Source organism: Ammospiza nelsoni, chromosome 24, assembly GCF_027579445.1.
Source record: "Ammospiza nelsoni isolate bAmmNel1 chromosome 24, bAmmNel1.pri, whole genome shotgun sequence".
NCBI classification, from domain to species: Eukaryota; Metazoa; Chordata; class Aves; order Passeriformes; family Passerellidae; genus Ammospiza; species Ammospiza nelsoni.
The window spans coordinates 3,297,514-3,323,198 of NC_080656.1; the positions used below are offsets into that span (position 1 = coordinate 3,297,514).

Genomic DNA, 25,685 nt, shown 5'->3' on the forward strand with positions numbered 1-25,685 from the left:
TGCATGTTCTTATTAGGGCTTAGATCCCATCCGATGGGATGCAGCAATAAGGGCTGTGGGGATTGTGGCAACACCTCATCCTCTGCCCTTCTCCAGGCACCTCAGGGCTTTCTGTTGCTGGAGGTAGAAAATGCAGAGAGCTGTCATGATCATAATGCTTCTCCAAAATCCCAGTGTCCTCATTCAGTCATTCCATGTCCAGGCTTTCCCCTGTGTTTCTTGGCGTCCGGTCTCCTTTTGTCACGGTGTGCTGCCGTGTGCACGTGGGTGGGTTTTGTGCTCTCAAGAGAAAATGTGGAAGGTAGAACAGCCAGAGAATGTGTTTTTGGAGATGCATCCTTGCCTGGATGTGGTGCTCCCTTCCCACCAGGTACCTGTCCACACCCACCCCGCTTGCTCTTTGTTCTGCAGCCATAGCCCCAGTGGGTTGGAATTTTGGTGTGCTTTTGTAGACAAATCTCACAGCACAAGTGGCTGCACCTGGGAGAAAAACCTGGCTCTCTGCTTAATCCAGAAATCCCCTAGAACACCGGATGGCACCGTGGGGTCGTTCTCATTCCAAGCTGATGATGTGTCCATGCCTTGAAGCATGACAATTTCTGCTCCTTGTAATTCCTTTATAGCAAAAAAAAAAAATCTAATCAAACTTAATAGTGACAAAACCAAGAGGATTCCCTGGAAATTAGTGTGAAATACTATAGAAAAGGGGAAACAATGAAGCATCCCTGGTGGGATCCCACAGGTGAATTTTTCCACGCATGGGAAGGGTTTTATACTCCGGCTGCTTCGGCAGCACTTGCCCATAAGGTGTAATCCTAAATGATGCCACTTCAGGTGCTATTTTTATTCAGGAAAATGTCAAATCCTTTCTCAGAACTTAGTGACTTGTTGTCTTGGTAATTTCTTGCAGAAACAGGATCTATAAAAATCCCCTATTTTCTTGGCACTAGGCTTTTCTTGTCTATTTTGGATGTAAATATTTTTTACAATCGGGGGAAAAAAAAGGGGGGGGGCTGCTTTAATTCTACAAGTGGTGCAATTTTCCCCTAGAATGTCTCTTGGTGGATTGTGCACTCAGATTTATGGTCCTGGCCCAGTGTCCTTTGAAGCATAGTCCTTGTACACGCAGATTGTATCTGCCCCATTCTCTCTTCATGCACTGGTTCCTAATCTGAATCCCAGCCCTTGGGAAGCTGGAAATCCAGCACTGAGCAGGGTTATATCCATTTGGAGTTGAGTGTGGCAGCATGGAGGGCAAACTCTGCTGTTTAGTGAGAATTTAGAAGAAAATTTCCAACCAAAATGACATTTTCAACAACAAATAATCACTTTGGCGATGACTCACTTCCAAATTTTGGCAACTACAAGTAATTTGCAAATTAAAAGAACATAATCAAAGAGTGTTTCTGATAACACGTAGATGTTCTGCACTCAGGGGCTTGGGGCTGGTTCTGCATTGCTTCAGTCAGAAATCTCCACCCCAGAGTGGCTCCTGCCTGGTGGCTTCCCAGTGAGGCTCTGCCATGTCCTGGTGGGATTGGGAGCTCTGAGCAGGCCTGGTGGACACTTTCACAGGATCAGAAAAGTTGGAAAAGACCTCTAAGGTCATTGTGTGCAAGAATTAAGCCAGCACTGCCAGATCCACCACCAAACCCTGTCCCTGAGTCCATAAGGTGGTGATGGAGGAGGAAGAGCAGAGCCTTTGCTCCCACTGTGATCTGCACTGACATCTTGGGGTTTCTGCAAGATGCAAAAGGAATCTTTGAGGAGGGCATGGGGTCATTTTGGGATATTCCTGCCACCATCCAGGCTCCTGGGGTGCAATGCACTTTGAGTGAGATCCGAGGGAAAAGTAAGGCAGGAGCTGCACAGCCCTTCCTGGGAGAGAGGGAGATGATGAACAGTGTCTTCCCAATCACAACAAGATCCCCAGAGTCCGAAAGGAGCAAGGCTTGGGCATAAAAGCCAGAGCTGCCCTAATAAAACATTTACTGGGGTTTGGAGACCTGTGTGCTCCGCCACGGTGCATACATATTAAATGATCAAAGTTTCCATGCCTTCGGAGGAGCCGGCTGCTAATCTAATGCAACCCTTGGGCTTTGCTCACCACTGACTCTGCATGAAAGCAAATGCCGGCTCTGTTTTCCTATTTAAAAGATTTCTGAGCTAAGCCAGGCGGGTCACAGTTCAGGAAGCAATAGGATCTGGCCTCTTCAGGGCTTCGGCAAGGCTTGTTAGGGTTGGGATGGGTGAAGAACGTCAGTCGCTTGTTTTTAAAATTTTCAAAGTTTAATGGTAATAAAAATAGTAATATAGTTAGAGTAATAATAATTTGGACAATATGGATTAGGACAATATGAGACAATAAAAACAAAGAGTTATGGACAGTCTGGATGCCTCTTTCTGGGCAGCATAAGCCCAAAAAAGGACCCACATTAACAGAGGATTAACCCTTAAAAACAACAGCCTGTTGCATATTCATACACCTCATACATGATGCATAAATTCTATTCAAACACAGGATTCTGTCTGGGCAGTGTCAGCTTCTTCCTCTGAATCCTGACAGCATCTTCAGGGCTGAGCGAGCAGGAAGAAGCTCGTTTTTCCTAATAAGAGAGCAGAAAATTCTTTTTCTCTGAAAGATTCAGGTGTCCTGTGGTTGCTATCTCAGTGCGAGTCCTTTCTTTAAAAAAAAAAGTATCTTACACAGCATAGTTTCTATTTTAACATTATGTTATAACCTAAAACTATATTTAACACACTACTTAAGAAAATTAATACAGCATCACTTTCTAACACAAGACGTATAATATTCATTTGAATATTTGCAAAAAGCCAATCATAAAATAGGCATTTTTCACAGGATGGATCCGGCTCCTTCTCTCAAGCCCTGTCTGTCTTTGACTTCTGCAGGCCAGCTTGCTGCGGCCATGGTCTCACCTCCTCCTCCTCCTCCTCTGCTTGCCTCCCTCTTCCCTGAATCACTCTGTCCACATCCCATTGCCCAGCTCTGCTGACTTCTCAGCTCCCAGCCAGAGTGTTCAAGTGCTGCCGTTGGATTAAAACCAAAGCAAAGGGAGGAAAAACCCAACCCAAACAATCCCACTCCCTCCGAATTTATAAAGCGAGCGCACTCGAGCTGGAATGTGCCGAGGAGGAAAAGCAAAACACAGAGCCCCCGGGGTGCTGTTTTTCAGAGTGATGCAGCCCTTTATTTGCCTGCCTCCACTTGTTTTAGCCGTGCAGGGAGGCAGGCAGGTAAAACCCTGGCTGGGTGCTGGTTCCTGGCACTGGGGCCGGCTCAGAGCTCTGCAAACCTCCAGCTCTGCCATCATCTGTGCTGCTGCACAGCAAACACTTCACCTCCTTCTCATCACTGCTCCAGTGCTTTGGGACAGATGGGTTTGGTTTTCCACTTGGTTGCAGCCTTTCTTCTGCTTCTCGAGTGTCTCCCGTGTCTTTCATGTAATTCCTTAACTAGTTTCCATTTACCGGCGGTCGCTTTCTTTTAAAGTACTTGAATCTGTTTGATCATCAACAAATTTCTCTTTCCATTCCTCTGATAAAAAATTAAATCTGGGCACTTTTTGAAGGCTTCCTGCCCACCCCCTTTTCTCTTCCTCCGTCCCTGCTCAGTGGGGAATCAGTCCTTTTCTAGTGAAATGAAAATAAATAAAAATTAGAGTTCAAAGTGGGATATCTCCTCTTAAGAAGAAGAGGGGAAGAAGAAGGAAAAAAAGCCCCACCATATATTCTTACAGATGTGACATCAAAATGGAAAACTATAAAGGACATGTTTTCAAAGCCTTGTACAGGGACTGAGTTGGATCAGTAGGAAACAGGCAAAGTTTCTCTATGTGCTTTGAAATCCTATCCCCAAGCCACCAAAGCTGTTGTTTTAGCTGGAGTGCTGGTGCTTCTCCACCTGCCAAAGCAGCTGGATGGGGAGCAGAGGCTGCTGCGGGCCCCATGTCACTACAGAGGGTGGGAATGTGCATGGGACAGGAGAGTGACATCGTGGTGGGGTGCTGGCATCCCCTGTGTCCTTGTGTCACCTTGGCACCTGCATCCATGTCTGCCAGCAGAGCCATCTCCTTCCTTGCTCACTGCAGAGGAGCTTTTGGGTGTGATGGGAGATGGCGCAGGGGAAAAGCATGGCCAGTCCCTTGGGAAGGGGTGGTACCCAGGGCAGGACAGAGCTGTGGGACATCAGCTCCTTCTGTGTCTTGGGGATGGCCACCATCATTCGGGCTGTGGGGGTGGGCAGTGAGAGCTGCTGGCTCTGCTGAGAGCTGCTGTGGCTGGGGAGGGGCTGCATCGGGACAGGGCTGAGTGTGGGGTCACCTCTGGGTTCCCACCACCCTGGAATTGGGTTGGGATAACCCCCATGAGGCCGTGGAGCTGCAGTGTGGGCTGGGGGCTCCCCGGCAGTGGAGGAGCAGCTGGGCAGTCCTGCGGGGTGGCAGATGGATTAGCAGCTCTCTGTTGCCCAGGTAACTGCCTTTCCTCCCCTGAATCCTGATTATTTGGTTTCTCACCACTCGCCGTGGGGCCCTGCAAACTCATTCCACCCTTCCCAAACCCACAGGTGCTGTGGGCAGAGCAACTCCAGGCTCAGCTCCCTCCCTCCCCAAAGGGCTTTTTACCCTGTGGGCACAGTGGAGGCTGAGCTATCATGTCCTGGGACCCTCTGAATGAGCCACAGTGGGGCTTGGAGCAGCCAGGACATTCCCCAGGGGTCCCATCCAGCCCAGTGGTTCTGCATAAAGGGTCCAGTGTGCTGGTGGTTGTTTCCTGCAGGCAAAGGCTCAGCAGCAGTTTGATTGCATTAATAGAAATTATAGGAGTTTCCAAATGCATGTGGAACCCCTTGGCTGCCCCAGGACGGAGGGAGCAGTGTTGGGATGAAGTGGGTTGGTGCAAACCCAGCTCAGCTCGGGGTTTGGGTGTATCCAAGGTCAGCAGAGCATCTCTGCTGCAGGCAGAGTAGGAACAGGGACCAGCCCTGAGCTATCCAAGCCTGGATTGTGCATCTCTGTTGTCTAGGGAAGCTCATAACAGCCAGGAAAATGTCCCACAGCTCCCAGCAAGCAAAAGCTCCCCCCTGCTCCAGGCAGGTGACTTGCACAGGCACAGGAGGCTTTAGGAGGTTGAGTGATGTTTCAAAGAGCAATGTTTCATCTGTCACTTCATCTCCTCCTGCACCTTCCCTGGGTTATCCTGAGCCCAAACTCCTTTTCCAAAGATTTTCTCCAACAAAACTCTCTCACCCCATCAGTTCCCTCAGTGCTCATGGAGCATCCTGGCTGTCTGATGTGGAATACAAATGTCTGGAGCCCGTGGCTGTGACATCCACGTGCTTTCAGGGACAGCACAGGCACCTGCCTGATGCAATCGATTATTTCTTTTGGGGAGGAGGAGCTGCAATTAATCTCTGCTTGTCTTTGGTGCTTTTTGTTGTCTTTCTGGCTGTTAAACTGCTTGTGTGGAAGGGAAGATGTACATATAATGGTGAAAACCTTGTCTGGGGAGGAGGCACCAGGAAACCTTTGGCTTCTGTGGTGTTCCTGTTGTTCAATGTGTCTCTGGTGAGTGAAGAGGGAGATTTCTTGGTTTGGGCCACAGGGTGGGCTTGAGCCCCATGATGTGCTGAAGTTTTGAGGCTGATTGTCTCACTGTGAATCCCTGGCTCCTGCTCCATCACCTTGGATTAATTACAGTACAATGCAATATACATTTATATGGTGTCTGCACAAGTGTCTCAGGGCTTCTGCAATCTGAAAAATCTAATTAAGGTGCAGCCTCCAACATGAATGCTTATCACCGGGATGCGTGCAGCCAGCCGGGGGCAGCTGCCTCCCCGCCTCACCCAGAGCAGGATCCACACTCTCCTGGCATTATTAATTACTCAAAGCTTGGTGTCCGAGACACGATCGATACTGCAGCTCTGCAGAGATAGGAGAGACTGAGTGAGTGTGAGGGAGCTGGAGATAACCATCGGCCAGAAACGTGGTGGTGGAGCCTGTTCCTGCCTGGGAGGAGGAGGAGGAGGAGGAGGAAGAGAGGGAGGAGGAGTCTCTTTGCTGAGACGAGCACTATGATGCTGGGATGTTACTCAGTGATGGAGAAGAACGTGGTTGATACTCACTGATGGAGAAGAACGTGTGTGATGTTCAGTCTTGGTTTGGAGAAGGTGCTGCCTTGGGGGTTGCACTGCTGATGGACACAGCAGCATCACTGCAACACTCATTGGGCATTTTTATTTTCTCTCAGCAGCTGCTGGGAACGCCCCGAAGGGAGGGAGGGAGCACCACAAGTGTGATGAGAACGTAAACAACCAGGGGAAAAGGGAAAGGAAATGTGAAGTGGCCCTTTAAATATGAGCCTCCAGAGCCCAGAGCCCAACTAGCTTTCCCTCAAGTATTCAAATGAGATTGCAGCATCAGATTGGTATGCATTAGGCTGGTCTCAATGAAAATTAACATGTAATTGCTTCAAATGAAGTAAGTGAGGAGGTAATCTGTTCTTAAATTGGATTCTCAGGATTTTGTGGTACCATAATGCAGCTGCGAAATGAAATATATTTTAAGGATGATGTCCTCAAGGGGAGAGGGAAGGATGGGGGGTGTCTTTACTGGGAAGGGTCCTTTCCCTCCCTCCCTCTTTTATTTCTGGTCTCATTAGTGCTATTTTACAAATGAGGAGAGGGCTTTGGTACCATGGCATGGCTGGAGAAGGTCCCATTGCTTTGGCTCCATCGTGTTTCCTTCCTTGACATCCCTCCTGCTCCTCTTCCATTCCCTCTGGTTCCCCACTTGCCTTGCTGTCAATGCCTCTCCAGGCTCTTCTGTCAGGCACAAGTCCCCACCCCATTGTGATGAGTCACATGGGAGTCATGAGAGGAGCACTTGAACTTTGTTTATGTAGCAAACCACCTCCTGGTTAGGCAGTGGGAGAAGATCTGGCTCTGTGGTGGGGTTTATGTGTCTGTGAGAAGCTGTGCAGGTTCTTGCTAGGGAGCTGCGTTCTCTGAGGAGGGATGTCAGGGCAAGAGGCACAGTTTAGCTTTTTCTCTCAGCTGTTTGTGCTCTTCTGCCAAGGAAGAATCACCCTGTGACGCAGCACAGCGCTGCAAGGTGTCAGGATTCATCTCCAAAGGCTTGGGATGCCCCACTCCTCCTACTCAGCCTTGAGTTGCTGGGACCACCTCTATTTTAATTTTAAGGATTTGCTACTTGTCCTTGTTCTGTCTCTCCCCATCTCTCCCCACCTGGCAGCAGAAGCATGACGAGCTCGTGGTGAAGATGCAATTAGGAGCATGAGGGAGAGCTGGTGTAGGAAGGTGGTGTGGTAACCTGCAATTATTCCCAGGCTAGAATTATAGAGATGGCATGGCATATATAGATATAGTATATATAGATAGAGAATATATAGATAGAGAATATATAGATACAGAATATATAGATAGAGAATATATAGATAAAGAATAGATAGATGGATAGATAGATAGATAGATGATAGATAGATAGATAGATAGATAGATATGGTATATATATGTACAATAGCAGCATATTTTTGCTACATGAAGTCGTGGCTGCCCCATCCCTGGAAGTGTCCAAGGCCAGAATTATAGAGGTGGCATGGTATATATAGATATAATATATATAGATGGAGAATATATAGATAGTTAATAGGTAGATGGATATATATAGACATGGTGTATATATATGTACAATAGCAGCATATTTTTGCTGCATGAAGTTGTGGCTGCCCCATCCGTGGAAATGCCCAAGGTCAGGTTGGATGAGAACCTGGGATAGTGGAAGGTGTCCCAGCCCATGGCAGGGATAGAACAGGATATTCTTTAAGGTTCTCTCCAGCCCAAACCTTTCCATGATCATATCTAGACCCAGCTGGTCAGCAGAAGGCAGTGACAGTGCAAGCTCCCCAGAGCAGCTCTGCCAGTGCCTTGAAAACCTGATTCCTGATCTTGTAGCCTTCCCTGGGCAGGTTTCCTGTGTTATCCCCACCAGTGCCCTGCAGCCCTCTGTTTGCAGCTCCTCTCACCCCCTGCTCCTCCTCACAGAGCCCCCGGACTCGCAGCATCCTTCAGCAGCCTCCCGTTCCCTCCTCCATCCCTCTCTGCAGCCCTGGCAGAAAGCGTTCACCCCTCACCGCTCCTGTTTTGTGCCTCAACTTCTAAGGAAAAGCCACTTCAGTGATAATTTCCCACTTGTGATAAGTTAAGTGCATCGCTTCCTTTGGAATGCATTTTCAGTGCAGTTAAGCTCAGCAGTGCCTTGCCTGCGTGCGCAGTTAAACGCGCTCCTTTGCAGCCCGTTGGGGTGGATGGCATCGCTTTATTCCAGGGCCATTAGTGTCACTCGGCAAAGCAGAACCGGGATTTATTCCGGGGCACAGCTCGTAATTGGGCGAGTTCAGCGCTGTTCAGGCAGTGCAGCGTGCGGGAGGAGAGCTGGAGCTGCTGGGGGGCTGGAGGATGGGGAGTTGGGGTGAGTTGAGGGACTCAGCCCAGGACTAGTAGGTGATAAAGAGCGTTTTTTCTAGAGAGAAGCGCAGAGCAAGGAGAGAGATCCCTGTTCTTTTGGAGGCAGAGAGAGAAAACAACTTCTCTTCACTGGCTGCTGGCAGTGCAGCGTGCAGGAAGAGAGCTGGAGCTGCTGGGGGGGCTGAAGGATGGGGAGTTGGGGTGATTTGAGTGGCTCAGCCCCGGACTAGTAGGTGGTAAAGAGCATTTTTTCTAGACAGAAGCCCAGAGCAAGGAGAGAGATCCCTGTTCTTTTCGAGTCAGAGAGAGAAAATAATTTCTCTGCACCTCCTCAGATGAGGAGACCTTGTTTGCAAGGGTTTACACTGCTCTGTAATGTTTGAGAGGAGAGGATGAGATCATCAGGGAGTTATTTTCTTCCCGTGGCATTTTCCACACCTCTTTTTGAAGCTGCCAGAGCTTGGTCCTGGGCTGGGCTGATGGAGTGAGGATCCTTCTGTAGGCAACCCTGGAAGACTGCCAGGGGAGGGGTGGCTTTGCCTGCTGGCATCCAGGAGGCTCCTGTTCATTACTTGGGCTTTGGGAATGCAGAAAAAGGAGAAAATCCTGAGGAATAACTGTCCCACAGCTCAGCACAGGATCCCTCCAATGGCTTCCCTGGTGGTACCCTGTCGGGATCTCTAGCTGGTCAGAATGACCCTGAGAAAAGTTGGAAAGTCTCTTTTCCCAGCCCAGCGCTTGAAGAAGGAGTCAGAGCTCTTCAGTTCTCATTCTCAAGGTTGTTTATTGTTTCTTATCTATAAAAAATTTTCTCCTGCCCTGCCAAGGTCCATCCAGCAGGACAGTTCCAGGCACTCTGCCTGCCCCCAGGGCACTGTTATGTCTTTATACTAAAAACTACCGGTACAATGTTTACAATTACTTTCCAATACCTATCACCTGTGTTAGACAGTGAGCTTCTACTCTAAACCAATCTAAAAGTGCCACCATCACAGCAGAAGATGGAGGCCAAGAAGAAGAAGAAGAAGAAGAAGAAAGGCTGGACACGCCCAGATCCCTCCATCCTGCCTCCTGAACCCCCATTCTAAAACCCCCAAAATCTACTTTTCCACCCTGTGATAACTTCACTATTATTCTACCTAAACTGTTGTGGCTTGCTGATTTTCATATAAGGTTGGTAATTTGCTCCATGGGTCATAATCGAAACCACAGGGGCATTTTGGGCTCTGTGCCAGGGTCTCTGAGACCCCTGGCAGGGGTCCTGGCCATCCTGAGCAGCCAGAGGGATGTCCTGGGTCCTGACAGTGCCCATGTCATTTGTGTCCCCCCACAGCTGCCCACAGGCTTTTTGGTGCTGGTGTCACCCTGTGTCTGGTGCCATTAGCACTTCTGGAGGGCACCCAGGCAGATTGGCCAGGAACACACTCCAGTGGTGCCCCAGGGAGCCAGCCACAGCCTGGGTTAGGGACTTCCTGCCATGCCTGCTGCCCTCATTGATGTTTTGTGGCATGCTCCGAGATGCTGAGATGGAAGATGCTATAGATATGCAGAGCCCTGTTGTTAGCAGAGACAATAGGAGGATAAATAGAAAGGCTGGATGAGCCGAGCACGGGACTTGGAAAGGTGCTGGTGCACTGCTGCATTGCAGAGAGATAAAGACTTTTCCAGACGAGCCATCCCTGCCGGCTGCATCGCGATCTGCCCGCTCTGCAGCAGCCCTGGGGCCGGCACAGGGCTCTCCCAGCACTGCAGGATGCACACAGAGGTGTTCACAGGATGCACACACAGGTGCACACAGGATCCCAGCACTGCAGGGTGCACACAGAGGTGCTCACAGAATCTGAGGACAGCAGGATGCACACAGAGGTGCTCACAGGATCCCAACACTGCAGGATGCACACAGAGGTGCTCACAGGATCCCAACACTGCAGGATGCACACAAAGGTGCTCACAGGATGCACACACAGGTGCTCACAGAATCCCAGGACTGCAGGATGCACACAGAGGTGCTCACAGAATCTGAGGACAGCAGGATGCACAAAGAGGTGTTCACAGGATCCGTGCCTGCTCCCCACCCTGCCTGATGCTCAGTCAGCAGGAGCTCCAGCTCTTTTTGCAGCTCTTCTTCCCTTCCCAGTCCGGTTTCCTCCTGTTTCCTTGGCATGTGCCAATAGCCGTGTCTAAGGCAGCGCACTGGGAGTTGTTTGCAGTTCTGCAAATCCCGGGCAGTGAACCAAGGCGGATCTTTTTGAGCCCAGTATTATTATTAATGTAATTAGTGTGAATCATTTGCATGTATAAACTTTCAATTGAGGAGATCAGGTACTTTATAAACATGAGTTAACTCACACTCCCTGGCAAGGAGGTGCCAGATATCTTTAAAGCCTTGCAGAGGGCAGGAATGAAGGGCAGGAACTTGCATGGGCCAGTGGGAAATGCAGGACCTCACAGTCCAGGGCCCTGAACCCCTCTGCAACAACCAACATGGAGCTGTCTGGGCAGGGAAGAGAGGGGGAAACACAAAGGGGTTTTATTTTCCACTTCTGAGCATTCTTTTTGACCAGCTCAATGTTATTTTGAAGGGGCACTGATCCAAGGGTGCCTCCTCACCCTGCAGCCTTTGGAGAGGCTCTGGCTGCTGCAGAGGGCACAGAAGGAAGGCGCCAACCCCAGCAGGGACCCCCCTTTCCTGGCAGACCCCACTGCTGAGTTAATCATTGGGTCAGCTCCTGCCTGGCAGGAACAAGGCTGCCCATGCAGGGAAGAGCACCGTGAGCCACTCTGCTGTGAAAAGCTCCTCGGGCTGTGTCTTTGGTGGTGTCACATCAGTGGGAGCTCCAGGGATGCCCTCCAGCCAAACTCACAGTGAGGGCCAGGATGACTGGGCTGGTCCTGGGGAGCAGGTGAGGAAAGGAATGCCAAGAACCTGATCACAGCCACTCACCCCAGCAGGGCTCAGCCTCCAGCCCCCATTAGAGTCCCTGACCGAGCACTGGGGGCTTTCAGCAGTACCAAACCTACAGATATTTTAATCTAACAGTTCACTGTGAATGTCTCCTGCTCCTTGCCTGTGACTAGCACATCCAGCCTTACCATCCAATCTCCATGGCCTGAGCTGGGTGTCCCTATTTCAGCAGAATGGGATTATTGCTGGGGGAGCACACGCCGTTCCCCACGTGTGTGGGTGCTCTCAGTGTGTGCTGTGTGGGGTTGGTGTGCAGGGCAGCACTGGCCAGCCCTGTGGATGTGAGCAGACAGCACTGCAGGGAGGCTGTGTGAGCAAACACAGGCTGGGTGTGCACAGAAAGGGAGGATGCTGTAAATCCTGCTGGAGAAGGGCTGGACTGGGAGAAATTGCTGGTGCGTGACTTAGCCCAATGCAGCAGAGAGAGCGAAACCAGACTGGGTTGTGACAATGAGAGATTTGGCTCGATATTTATTAGTTAAAAAGCTTCCAGACCATGTTCTGTGTGATAGCCACACCTCAGGCTGTCCATGGCATGGGCATGCCAGCCTTGCAGGATTGTGGGCAGTGCCTGTCCCAGGGAGCATGGCACAATCTGGCCCCAGCTTTCCCTGTGCCCAGGAATTGATGGCCAAAATTCTCTCCTAAACATCATAGGAAAGTCTGTGAGACTGTGCCTGACTGGGATTGAGTTGTTCACAGCGCGGCCTTTAATTAATCCTAATAAATAACAATAAAATGTGATAATCACAGAAATAAATCTGAAGATGTGGAGCTCTGCCTCGGGCGGCGGGCTGGTTTAGTTGATCATTTATAGCTTGGCTGGCAGTGCAGAGGCTGGAAGGTGATGTCTGGGATATGAGAAACTGGGAACAAGGCAGGCCCAGAGCATCCTGTCATCTTACCCAGCCTCAGTGGGAGGATTTGCACCCAATTTTAAGATAAACCCTAAATTTATTCCCAATCTCCAGCTTGGTTTATCTCATAGCAGACAAAACGTTGCTGGTATGGGATTGATTAAAAATCTGGAAGTGTGTGGGAGTGGCTGAGTTGGACTGGGAAGAAAATGAAAAGACATCTGGGGATGCTTGATGGTGGATGTGGCACTTGGGGACATGGCTTAGGGGTGGGCTTGGCAGTGCTGGGTTAATGCTTGGACTCAATGGTCTTAAAGGTTTTTTCCAACCTAAAGATTTCAGGTCAATGCCATTGTGAAATTCCACCAAGTGGCCAGGATTTAGGAAGGTGGTTTCTCTAGGGTGGGCATGCCATGAATATTAGGGGGTGGTGGAAGGAGAATTGAGCCGGGGGAGGGTCAGTTTGGTCACAGCCCAGGCTGGGCCTCCACATTTGATGGGGTGAGCCAGGCTTAGCCCCGTTCTGCCTCCCCATGATGGAGCTTGTACCTTGATAATTGCAATGAAAGCAGCAATCAGGTTGGTAATTTTGCTGAGCTCTTTTCAGTTCTAATTAACATTATTCATTTCTTGTGTGTCCTGCTGGGTTGAGACAATCTGTGCTCTCCAGCCCAGCCCTCTGGAACACCAGCAATCTGCATAAGAGGCAACAAAAAAAGTGTTGTGTGCCAATTACTACACTTCAGTAATTAAAAACCTCCTTCCCCCCACTGCCTGCCCACCTCCTCTCATGTCATTTTTTTGTGTGCAAACTCGAGAAAGCAAAGAGAGAAATTCAGGAGGGCACGTCACTGCTGGTGCGTGCCATCTGTGGCTGCTCTGGAGTCGCAGGGAGGTGCTGGGGACGCAGCACGGGTGGGATCAGTGGTCAGGGAACTCAGCCTCAGCACCCTGCTGATTGTTTATTCCTGGTACTTGTTTACGAGGCTGTTTTGTCCCCACTGATGGCTTTGTTGGCATTTTCAGCCGTCTGTGTGCTCGCTGGTAGAATCCTTGTGCTGTTGCTTTCCCTCTTCTAATTTGTGTTTGAGTGCTGTCCCTACAGCCAGGTGGGCTGTTGGCTGCACCTGTGGGGCCCTGTGGATGCATGAGCTGAACCCTCAGGCTATGGAAATGTTTGGGAATACCAGTTTGGGAGAAAGTGGTCAGTCCCCAATGGACCAACTTGATAGAACAGGGTGGATAACAAAGCCTGGAAATTTTGGCTGTGGGAGATGTTGACAGATCTGGAAAGGGCAGCTCCACCCTGTATGCTGTCGCTATAGGACATGAAAAAACACAAGCGCACACCGCTGTTCTCAAGGTGAAGAAAAAAGGGAAGTTTATTTTCTGACTCCAACATTTATAGTTTTCCAAAAGTGACAGCAGATTGGAGGGTGACAGCGCCACCTCTCCAATGACACTGGACAGACCAACAGTCCATCAACTTTCTCCTCCTCCATAAAGGAATGCAGAACAATGAGTTATTTAGAGAAAGTGTGTGAGAAAGTTCGCTACAAGAATGTCAACATCAGAAGGCTTAGAAAATCTTAAAAAAACAGGGTGACATCATTCCTTTGCACCCACCACACATCATTAATTTGGGAGGGCAGGTGGGTTGGGACAGGTGAGGAGGACGGAGATTCACAGCTCTCACCTTTACTCAGTGCATGTAAATGTCTAAAATGCCCCAATTTGTGGTCATTTTGAGGTGCTCTCAGAGTCCTCAGGGAGCAGAGGGGCTGGTGCAGCATGAGGAACTTCATCTCTCTATAAACCATCCCTGCCTGGCCCAGGATGCTGTAGCAGTGATGAGTTAGGCAGTGCTCCCCTCTCCCAGAGGAGAAACCCCAAGGCTTGAGACTCCGGGTTCATTGGGAAGGAAACAGCAGAGGGAGGCAGCAGAATCCAGAGCAGCATCATCTCCACCTTGTGCTCGCACACAGCAGTTTTTCATCTTCCTGCAGGAGAAGTCCTTGCTGTCTGAGCAGGAGTGGAACAAGGATTAAGGATCTTGAGAGAGAAAATTACCTCATCTGTGCTTAATTGTTTTTAGATCATCTTTTTGGAGGCAAGCAGTGCTTTCCGGCACCCCAAGGACCTCTCCCTCCCCTCCTTCCCTGGCACATCCTGGGCTGAGAGGGAAAGTGAGAGCTTCCAGCGAGGTGGAGGAGGCATCCCAGGGCTTTGCACTTTGCCAGGAGCAGGGTGGAAGGATGGGAGGCTGCGGGCTCGGCGGTGGCTTTGCTCTCCACCTGTGCCTGGAGCGTGGCTTGCTGGCCAAAGCCAAAGGGTTTCTGCTCGGCTGCCCACGTGTGGGAGAGGAGGCTTCCATCCCTGCACCGGGCTGCTGGAGACAGGAGCTGCTGGAGGAGGGAACGAGGAGCAGATGGAGGGGCTGGAAGAGCATCGGGTCGCTGTGATGAGCCTCGGCCACGGCGACCCTGACCGGTGCTTGTGCGAGGAGGAGGAGGAGGAGAAGGAAGGGGCTGGAGGGGCTGGAGGGGATGGAGGAGCAGGAGGGGCTGGAAAGGCAGGAGGAACAGGAGGGGCTGGGGGAGCAGAAGGGGCTGGAGAGGCAGGAGAAGCTGGAGGGGCAGGAAGGGCTGGAGGGGCAGGAGGGGCTGCAGGGGTTGGAGGAGCAGGACGGGCTGGAGAAGCTGGAGGGGCAGGAGGGGCTGGAGGAGAAGGAGGGGCTGGAGGGATTGGAGGAAGAGGAGGGGTAGGAGGGGCTGCAGGGGTTGGAGGGGCAGGAAGGGCTGGAGGGGCAGGAGGAATAGGAGGGGCAGGAGGGGCTTGAGGAGCAGGAGAGGCTGGAAGAGCAGGAGGAGCAGAGTGCTTGGAAGCAGCTCAGGAAGGAGCACAACTGCCAATCCCTAAATAGCCCAGTGCATCCAGAGGTCAAAGCACCTCTTTCCCAGGAGCCGTGCTGTGTTTTGTTATATATATATATATATATATATATATATATATATATATATATATATATATATATGTAGGCTCAGGAGCTTTAAGAGGCAGGGAAGAATACAAAGTACCAGCTTGAAGCTTGCCGATCCCAGGGACAGGGAAGCGTGTCTGGATGATAAGGAGAGATTGTGCCCGCGTGCTGTGAAGGGCGACAGCACTTATTTCACTGTTGCCTCATGCGTTACCTGAGCCCCGTTGCTTTTCAAAAGCACTTAAATGCCCATGTGATAGAGGGAATGCTTGGATTGCACACTGTCTGGCTCCATTATTATCCAAGGATCTCCAAGCTGATGCATTTCATAAAGGATACTGGCGTGGAGGAGGAGAGGGGAAATATATATTTTTAGTTCTGCCTGCTTACAGTTCCTCAAGGTAATGTCTGCAGAGGGGATTGGGTGAGAAATTCAAGTCATGTCTGGTTTCTCATCACCCAGTCCTGGACACCCCTGTGTTTGTGCAGAACCACCACCACAGGAGCCTATTTCATGGTACCAGAGCCAAACACCAAATAACCACTTCATTTTATTCGTGCCCCATAGGTCTGAGCTACCAGCAGAGCTGAGATTTGGAGTTCAATATACTAAACCCATCCTCTGGGAAGAAATCTCCAGTTTGATTCAACTTGTGCAGCTAAACTCTCAGGCCTTTCACTCAAGCTGTAATGCAGCTGAGAGCAAGAGCCAAGTTCTTGGTGTTCAGCCCAGACTGAATCTATTGCTTTTTTTAAATGTAGATCATAAAAATCTGTTCACATTTAATTTATTATTATCGTAATATCATTATGGAACAGTAGTAAAATGGTTTAATTTATTGGCTGTTTTTCACACCAGGGAGGGAGGATGGAGCAGGAGTTGGGTACTGGCAACTCAGGGGTGTCCTGTGCTGCAGACAAAACATCTTATGCACGTTTCCTGTCACCCCCAATCCCAAAAATTTGTGTGTTGAGGCTGGGTGGGTTATTTTGGCTTCTCCTGTAATCGCTGGGGCCAAAGAGGTTCCAAAAAGAGGCTGAATGAGATGAGACAGCTTGTCCCCAGGTGGGTTCCTGTGTCTTCCCTGGCATCAGTAATGGACACAGGAAGAGAAGCCTTCCATCACAGGGTCATTAAGGTTGGAAAAGCCTCTAAGATCAGTCCAACCATTCCCCTGTACTGCCAGGTCCTCCACGAATCCATGTCCCCAAGTGCCACATCTATGGGACTTCTAGATCCCTCCAGTGACTTCAGCACAGCCCTGGGCTTGACCACCCTTTCAGTGAAGAAATATTCCCTAATATTCAATCTAAACCTTGCCTGGTGCAACTTGAGGCCATTGCATCTTGTTCTATCACTTGTTACTGTGCAGAAACTGTACATCCCCACCCAAAGGGGGCTATAAGGACCCCCAGTAAGGAGACAGCTCACCCAGAGAAAGGACACACTCCCTAAAGTGTCCAAGACAAGTCCACATGCCACAGATACAGCATCCTTGCCATTAGCTGCCCTGTCAGTGCAGTCTGGCACGTGGAGCCCATTAAGTCCCTCACATTCCTTGAAGTCAACCTGAGTGAGACATCCCAGAAGCTGCTGGGCTCCCTCTCAGTGCCTCTGAAGTTAATTTTCATCCCAGCCACTGCACAAGTAATGAAGTAGTTTGGGGGAGAATATAAACAGTGGATCTGAGGCTGAGTGATTCTATGAAGGGACATTATGTTATGGGGCCAGCATCCAGCAAAGTGTGGCCAAATCCCAATGGTTCCGTAATCCCAAAATTTCTCAGGCAGAAGCAGGGGTTTAGCTGGCTGTGGGGGCTGCAGGTTTCTGCTGCTTAGAGAACTTCTTGATGCTTTGAGGACTCAAACCTGACTTGAGGACATGGGGATGGGGGGTTGCAGGGCTGGCAGAGACTTTTGGGAGGAGCAAGACGGATCCCATCTAATGTTGACAGGAAAGTAATCTCCTTCAGGATCAAAATAATTTCTAGGTTTGTACTGTGTTGTCTCTGGAGGGAACTCAGGTGCTTATTGAGGCTGAATATAGAGGATTTCTACTTCCAAAACATCCCTGGATAAGTGAAATGCTCAGCTCACAAGTGAGGGAGGTGCAGTGGAGCAGGTGATGGGTATGGAAGGAAAAGTTGACAGAGGGGACAAATGGTCAGATGTTCAAGGTTTCTCTTTAGAGGTGTGTGTCAAAGATGGCTTTCTCCAAAGATAAATTTTCCTTGCTCCTTTGTCAAGCAGCACAAGCTTTCCCAGCATCACTTTGCATCTCTTTGTGTGGCTGCAGGGATGTGAAGGTCTGCAGAGAGAATGACAGGTGATGGATTTGGGCAGGAAGTAACAACCTGCCCCCCCCCAAAAAAGTGTGGACTCGTGATGGAGGCTTGGGCTCAGCTCTGTTTGTCTGGGAGTTTGCAAAAGAATAAATTGGAATGGAGGAGTGAAAGGCTGGTATTGGGTGGCTCTGACTTCCCTGCATCTGAAAACTCTGTGAAGCTGTTGGTCAAATCTCTGGAGCTGCTGGTTTAGATGGATATTGGTGCCCTGAGCACCGCAGGAAAAGCTCTGACCTTGTCCCTTTTGGACACTGAATGCTCTTGGTCTCTGAAAGTGCTGCTGACAGCAAAGCTAAAAATAGTGCCAGGAGGACCAGGAGGGCTGGAGGGGAGGGAGGGAGAGCGCCCAGGAGCAGCACACAGATGGGTCACCTCTGTGCCTCTCCCCAGGTGCTCCGTGGACAACCGGGTGACCCGGGTGGCCTGGCTGAACCGCAGCAGCATCCTCTATGCCGGCAATGACAAGTGGTGCTTGGACCCTCGGGTGGTGCTCCTGGCCAACACCAAAACCCAGTACAGCATCCTGATCCAGGATGTGGATGTGTACGATGAGGGCCCCTACACCTGCTCTGTGCAGACAGACAATCACCCCAAGACATCGCGTGTCCATCTCATCGTGCAAGGTAAGAAAAGGGAGTTTTCTTGTGGAGGGCTTGGGACTTTGCTTTCTGTTCCTTTTGCCTTGGTGTTTTCTCATCCCATTGCTCCTATGCTGAGCATTCAACACAGCTTGGTGCAGAAGTAGAGTCTGATCCACAAGCTTGGATTGTCCCAAGCTGGGTAATGACTTTCACAGAATCATAGAACCTGCTGAGTTCTCTGGACCCACAAGGATCCACAAGGATCATGGAGTCCACTCCTGGCCCTGCACAGCACTATACCCAAGAGTCACCATATCTCTGAGGGTGTTCTCCAAATGCTTCTTGAATTCTGTCAGGCTTGGTTTTATCCATCTTTGCTGACATAATCCCAGGGCTCTGCTATAGGCAGCTCTGCCTCCTAACACAGTCACTGGCAGACCCGCAGTGCTGTTTGTTGTTGTTGTTGGTTTTTGATGTTTTTTTGTTTTCCAAGCTGGAGGCAGTGCTTGAAGTAAAACTTGTGTTGGGGAAAAAGAGAGAGCTGACAGATTTGTGTGCTTTGTGGGAGTGTGTGTATGCCTAGCAACAATATGTGTTTGTGTGTTGAAATTCCATACTTTTGGAGGAGGAAGAGGAGGAGAAAGACCAGCACAGGGTGCTGGAGCACTTTTGGTGGCTCAGTGGATGCCTACATGTGCTCTTCAGCAAGTGTGTGAGCACAAACGACTTCTTGAGAGGAGACAGACAGGTGTGGCCACATAAGATGGCCAAGCAGATGGACATTCATGGAAGATTGATCCTGTGCCCATGTGGCAGGGCAAGAGCTGGACAAGGGGGAGCCTCGTGGAGGGACACACAGGAGCCTGATGAGCTCTTAGCCTGGGGGAAGATTAATGAAAAATTCCTAATCCCTTGCTAGCAACTGTTTTTATTCATGCTGCTTCTTCTGTGATTTGGCCGGGAGCCCTCTTAACATGACACACCAGCTTGAGTATTGGAATCTCGTCTCGGGCTAATTTTCGAATGCTGATGGGTGTATTGATTTGGAAACAAGCTGGGTTAAAAAGGCATTGGTCTTGTACACAGAGTCGGGTTGAGCTAATCCACCGTCGATATTCCAGGCCTGAGCACTATTGACAGCCTAATGAATAGAAGTGGGGAAAAAACCCAGACTCAGGGCCTTTATTTTTCTTCTTCCCTCCCTTTTCATTTTCCTTTTCCTCTTCAAGCAATCAAGCTGACTAACCAGAGCCGGACTTTCTCCATCTCCATTAAGCACAGAGGGGAAGAGGATGCATTGCCAGCCCTGGTTCTGGCTGTTTATCTTGCAATCTCTTATTACCTGCCTGAATTTCTTAAGCCAAAGTCCATCACCAGCAAGTTCTGAACTCGCTATCAGATGCTGAGGGGCTGCAGGACAATTTCTATCTATTCTCTTCTGATTCCTGTTTCCTGACCTAAATTTCCTGTATCACCAGACATCCAGACCCAGCCCTCCCGTGTCTTGCTGTATCATTAGGAAGAGATATTTGGGTATTGCAGGAAAAGGTCAGAGCTTAACTCCTTGCAGCAGTTAAGTATGGGATGATTCAGTGATGGGCTCAGTCCTGTAATGTGCTGAAGATCCTCAGAAATTCCAGCTCTGGAGAGCAAGCCCCCTAATTTGAAAAGCTGTTCTTTGGCTCACCCAGCCCTTTCTCAGAGCAGGACATGAAAGTGAATTATCATGTCCAATTAAAGGGAAACCTGCCTTAATGACCTCCATGAAAATTGGGCTGTGGTGCCAGGATTAACTCTCCTGCCTTGGAAAATGGGCCCTATAAATATGTATTCTGGAATAATCCTGTCCAAAACAACACTCAGCTTGTGGGAAATGGTGCTTATTCCCCCTCCTAGGAAAGCAGGGTTGCTCAGCACCAGATTTCAGGGATGTGCCAAGCTCAGCACACAACCCTGGCACATTTTGCCCGTTCCTGCAGCTTGATAGGAAAGGAGAGGTGATTCAAGGAGGTGGGAAAGGGGGTGTCTCCTTTTAAACAGATTTAACCAGGAAGAGGAAGGTGTGCAGGTTGCTCTAAGCAGGTCCTGAGCTTCCCCTTGCTGCACCAGGCCTGGGGGCAGGAGCGCTCCAGCCTCTCAGGATGCAATTAAATCGTGCCCCGGGGCAGGCTGTGCTGTCCAAAGGGACTGATTGCTGGGGGGCAAGGAGCTCTCCCCGTTCCAGCCAGGATGGCTCAGCCTGCTGCTCCCCCAGGATGGGTGCATATCAGCCATGCCCAGACACTCTGAGCCCATGCCTGCATCCCTCCTCCTCCTCAGGTTTAGGGGATGTCTCTGGGAAACAGCCATGGATGGAGGGCATCTGTGGTTTTGGCCAAGGGCTGATGGAGGGAAGCAGAGCTGTGGGAGGGGGGAGAACAAAACACAGCAGAGGGGTGGGGGTGGGAGAAGGATATTCCATCAGGGTACAAGGGTCAGGAATGATCCCCAAGGAGAAAATGAGGTGCGAGCAAAACACAGGAGAGGGGTGGGGGTGGGAGAAGGATATTCCATCAGGGTACAAGGGTCAGGAATCTCCCCAAGGAGAAAATGAGGTAGAAACACCCAGAAATGAGGATGCCCACACTGCAGCAAGGGGTGAGCTGCACATTTATTTCTAGGCTGGCTCTATTGGATGGCCAAGATCCCAAAATAGGTGGGGAAAAGGCACCTCAAGAGCTAATTTATCCCGTCCCCCTTCAACCAGGCAGAGACCTCGCTGCCAAGCACATGTGAAAGCTATTCTTGAAAATCTTTAACAAAGCAGGTTCTTCAGTCTCCCCAGACAATCTATTCTACTGCTTTGCTACCTTTTTAATTAGAAAATGTATAGCTAATATCTAACTTAAACCTTCTTTGTTGCAAATGAAGTGGAGTTTTTCTCAGCCTATTCCCAGTGGATGTGGGGAACAATTGATCAGTGTCCTCTGTAATAACCTTTTGCTTTTGGGAAGGTTGTTATCCTGGTGCCCCTTAGCTGCCTTCTTTCTGAAACCATCCAAGCTCTGTTTTTCCCACTTTTCCTCATTGGCCAGGCTTTCAGAAACACTTGTCAGTCTTGAAATCCTGGTACAAAAGGGAAAAGGTGATTGCTGCTGATCCAGGAATAGCAGGTCGGTGCCTCTGTGCTAATGTGGGACAAATGAGCTCAGGAATGAGACAGCAGACCCTTGGCACTGAATGCACCAAAGTTCAGACCTGCTATTTTGGGGACTGCTCTAAATGGGGTCAGGCTGGTGGTGCCAAGCTGATGTCAGCCAACAACAGAGCTGCCAAAGGCACAGGGAGGTTCTCAGCACCTGGATCTCTCCTGGGCAAAATGCACCCAGATCACAGACAGAGCTAAAATGAGCAGCTCAGGGAGCATCCCTGTCATCTGCAGGGTCTGGAAGGTGCTCCCACTCCTTCAGTGCTCATTCCTTCTTAGGAGGAGTTGCCATAAGACCAGACAAAGTGTCAGAACTCAGTGCATCCCTCTGGGTGTCCAGAGTTGCCAGGACCCCTGCCAGGGGGCTCAGAGACCCTGGCACACAGCCCAGAGCACCTGTGGGTTTGATTATGACCCGTGGAGAAAATTACCAGCTTTGTATGAGGACCTGAAAGCCACAGAAGTTTAAGTAGTGTAATAATAAATTTATCGCTAAGTGAAAAAGTAGATTTTGGGATTTTTAGAATAGGGGCTTTGGGGTCAAGATGGAGCAACTTGGGCATGTCCAGCCTTTCTTCTTCTTCTTCTTGTTCTCCATCTTCTGCTGTGATGTTGGCACTTTGGGATTGGTTTAGAGTAGAAGTTCACTGTCTAACATAGGTGATGTGTATTGGAAAGTAATTGTAAACGTGTTATACATAGTTTGTAGTATAAAGAGACACCACCCTGAGGGCGGTCAGAGTGCCTCTGTCTGTCCTGCTGAGCGGACCTCTGATGGACAGGAGGAAAATTTTATTGATAAAATATAATAAACAACTCCGAGACTGAAAACTGAAGAACACCAACTCATTCTTCGAATGTATGGACTGAAACAGAGACTGTTCACGTGTCAGACAGGACATGCAGTGTCTGAGCACCCATGGATAGGCTTAAGTGGTGATTTCTCAAATTCTTCTTCTACTGGACCTCCCCTCCTCTCCCCACATCCTTTTCTCTCTCCTCATTTCTCCACATCCTTCTCTCTCCTTTTTCCCCATCCTTCTTTCTCTTGTCCTTTCCCCCCATCCTTCTCTCTCTCCTCCATTCTCCAAATTCTCCTCTCCTCTCCTCTCCAAATTCTTCTCTCCTCTCCTCTCCTCTCCTCTCCTCTCCTCTCCTCTCCTCTCCTCTCCTCTCCTCTCCTCTCCTCTCCTCTCCTCTCCTCTCCTCTCCTCTCCTCTCCTCTCCTCTCCTCTCCTCTCCTCTCCTCTCCTCTCCTCTCCTCCTCAGGCACAGTATCTCCTTTCTCCCTGCAGGACATTTCAGCTATTTAAGCCATTCTCTGGGTTCCAGGGTTTAGAGGAGAGAGGCGAGGTAGGAGGAGAAGGAGCTATCTGGAAAGCTGTTATTTGTATTGATAATAAGCCGTCTCCAATGCGTGCCTGCAAAACACTCCCACTGCCTTGTAAGATGCATTAAGGGAAGTTGGCCTTATCTCAGTGCGGGAAATGGACTTGGGGAAGGAGGCACGGAGCCTGCCAGAGTTTAATCTCACTTAGGCACACGAATTTGCATGATAGAAAATGGTGGAATTTTAGTGCTTAAAAAGAAAGAAAGAAGAAGAAAAAAAAAAAGGCAAAAGCAGGCAACTGGGGGGATATTAGCGCTTTCCCTGCTTCTTTATCACTTTCCCTGGCCCTATCTGGCTCTTGCTGTTGTCACTGGAGAAACTAATCACCCCTCCCCTTTTGTTTGGTGTAAACGAGTTTTCCCCACTCCTTCCCGAGCCCAGGTTAATCTTCAAATCCCTGCCTTTGTCTGGGAGTTAATTACCTGCTCAGCAGAGTCGGGGGGCTGTGGACACAGGTGGCAGGGTGGCAGGGGGCAGAGGTGGCAGTGCTGGTGGCACCTGTCTCCGTGCAGGGAGCAGCACTGCCAAGGTCTGTGCTGGTGAGATAAAGCCTGCAGCGCCCCAGCCGGCTTTGTTTCAACCATCAAACTCTGCCCAATTAATTTTCCTTTGATGCCACAAGCCCCTTTCACTCGTGGGACATCAAGGAGAAATTTTTGTTGCTGTTCTGCTGCCTGGGTGCCTGGGAAATGTCTTTGCTGGGAGGAAGGCTCAGTCCCTGTAGTCATCATCACCTTACCTGTGAGGCTGAGCCTGTGCCACCAATGCCTGCATTGCACATCCCTGGTTTGGGAGCAAGGAGGGTGTGACTGTGTTCAGAGGGGTCTGAGGATGAGGGAAGAGATGAGGATCTGACTCTGAGTTTCAGAAGGCTTGATTTATTATTTTATAATATATACTAGATTAAAACTATACTAAAAGAGTAGAAGAAAAGGTTTCATCAGAAGGCTAGCTAAGAATAGAATAGCAAAGAATGATAACAAAGGTTTGTGGCTTGGGCTCTGTGTCCGAGCCAGCTGGGCTGTGATTGGCCATTAATTACAAACAATCAACATGGGCCAATCCCAGATGCACCTGTTGCATTCCACAGCAGCAGATAACCATTGTTTACATTTTGTCCCTGGGGCCTCTCAGCTTCTCAGGAGGAAAAATCCTAAGGAAAGGATTTTTCATAGAAGATGTCTGTGACAGAAGGGAAAAGGGATTTGCCCAGACACTGGTCAGGTTTGAGGCCATGGGCTGGAGTTTCACACTGGGCAAGATGCTCTCCCTGCTTCTGGCATGGATTTACTGGTGTGTCCACACATTTTCCCCCCTGGGAGCAGCTATTCCTTCTAGAAGCAAAAGCAGGTTTAGATAATAACTCCTAAAAGGCATGGGGGAGCTGGGAGAGCCTCCCCAAAGCAGTGGAGGGGAGGAAACCAGCGTCAGGAAATGGAAATCCTCCCTCCCTTCACCTGTACTCTCGGCTCCTTTGACTGATGTGCTCCTTTCCCGGCTCTCTTTTGTTGCTAATCACCGTCCCTCTGTCAAAGCATCCTTGCCTTTTGTACCAGGGCTGTTGTGGAGGACTGAAGGTCTCCCACACGCTCTCACACACTGGCCTAGTTTTTGGCTCTTTATCCTCGTTTTGCTCTGCCCTCGGGGAGCATCTCTGCAGGTCCCACATCCATTACTGCCCCTGCATCTCTCCATCTCCCTCACACCCTCGGATCCCAGCCCTTGCTTCTCTGGGGTGTGCTTGTCCATGTTCCCCTGTGGAGTGGCCTCGTACCAGGCCAGGCTCCCTCCAGCCTCCCCAAAGTCACTTGACCTCTTTGCAAATCAGTTTAACATCTGTGAGGCAGAGATAATAGTTGTCACCTACTTCACAGGGGGGTTGATGAGGATTAATTCATTAATGTCGACAGAGGTCTTTGAAGATGGAACGCGCTATCTGAGAGCTAAACGTTATTATTAATTAGCAATTATATCGTGGGGTGGGAGCAGGGAGGGAACAGAGACTCCAGAGTCTGTACTGTGGAAGAGTTTGCTCTGGGCTCATATTCTGCCCTTGCTGCAGCTTCAGGGTGCCCCAGTTTCATGTCCCTGCTGCTGCTGGAGGGAGTCAGGCACGCTGCATCCCACTGGGGGTGTGTCCCACCATGCTGCTCCTTCCTGGAGCTTGTGGATGAGCCTGCTGGTGTAAAGAGAAGGAGGGATGGAGAGGTGAATAGTGGTTGAGTGAGTTAACATTGTTAGAAGGTGGGCAACTTGGTAATAGGGAGTTTGGGATGAAGGGAAGCAATAGAATCCCAGAATGGTTTGGGTAGGAAGGGACTTTAAAGATCCCCTAGTTCCATCCCCTGCCATGGCAGGGATACCTTTCACTATCCCAGGCTGCTCCAAGCCCTGTCCAACCTGGTCTTGGACACTTCCAGGGATGGGGCAGCCACAGCTTCTCTGGGCAACCTTGGCCAGGACCCCACCAGCCTCATTTTAAAAAACATTTTCCTTATATCTACTCTACATCAAACTTTTTCAATTTCAAGCCATTCCCCTCCAGGCTCTCCTGGCACCCCAGAGATGAAGTGGGGCCAGGCACTGCCAGAGTCATGGGAGGATGTATCCTGTTCCCAAGGAGAAATAATTGGCAGGAGACTGGAGCAGAGGAGAAGGAAGATCCAGTGATTCACAGGACACACAGACCAGTTGAATTTCCTTCCTGTTTTTCTTTCTCGCGTACACCCAGGCTGTGGCTAATTCCTGTTTGTGTCCCCAGTGAAGAGCTAATGCTGTCATCCTGTTTGTCACTGGGTTCCTGACAGAGTCCTTTGTGGTCCCTTCCAGATATCAGAGGGGCACTCCCACCTCTGGCATCTCCGTGGCTCC

General features: G+C 49.9%; 1 protein-coding gene across 4 annotated transcripts in view; it reads left to right on the top strand.

Moving 5' to 3' along the window:
• LOC132083618 (protein CEPU-1) overlaps window positions 1–25,685 on the top strand; it is a 391,422-nt gene that overhangs the window by 321,696 nt on the left and 44,041 nt on the right. For all 4 annotated transcript variants that reach the window (XM_059488402.1, XM_059488404.1, XM_059488401.1 and 1 more), the window contains one exon: window positions 18,047–18,279. In XM_059488402.1, the coding sequence (XP_059344385.1) occupies window positions 18,047–18,279 (233 nt within the window). The remainder of the gene's footprint in view (window positions 1–18,046; window positions 18,280–25,685) is intronic.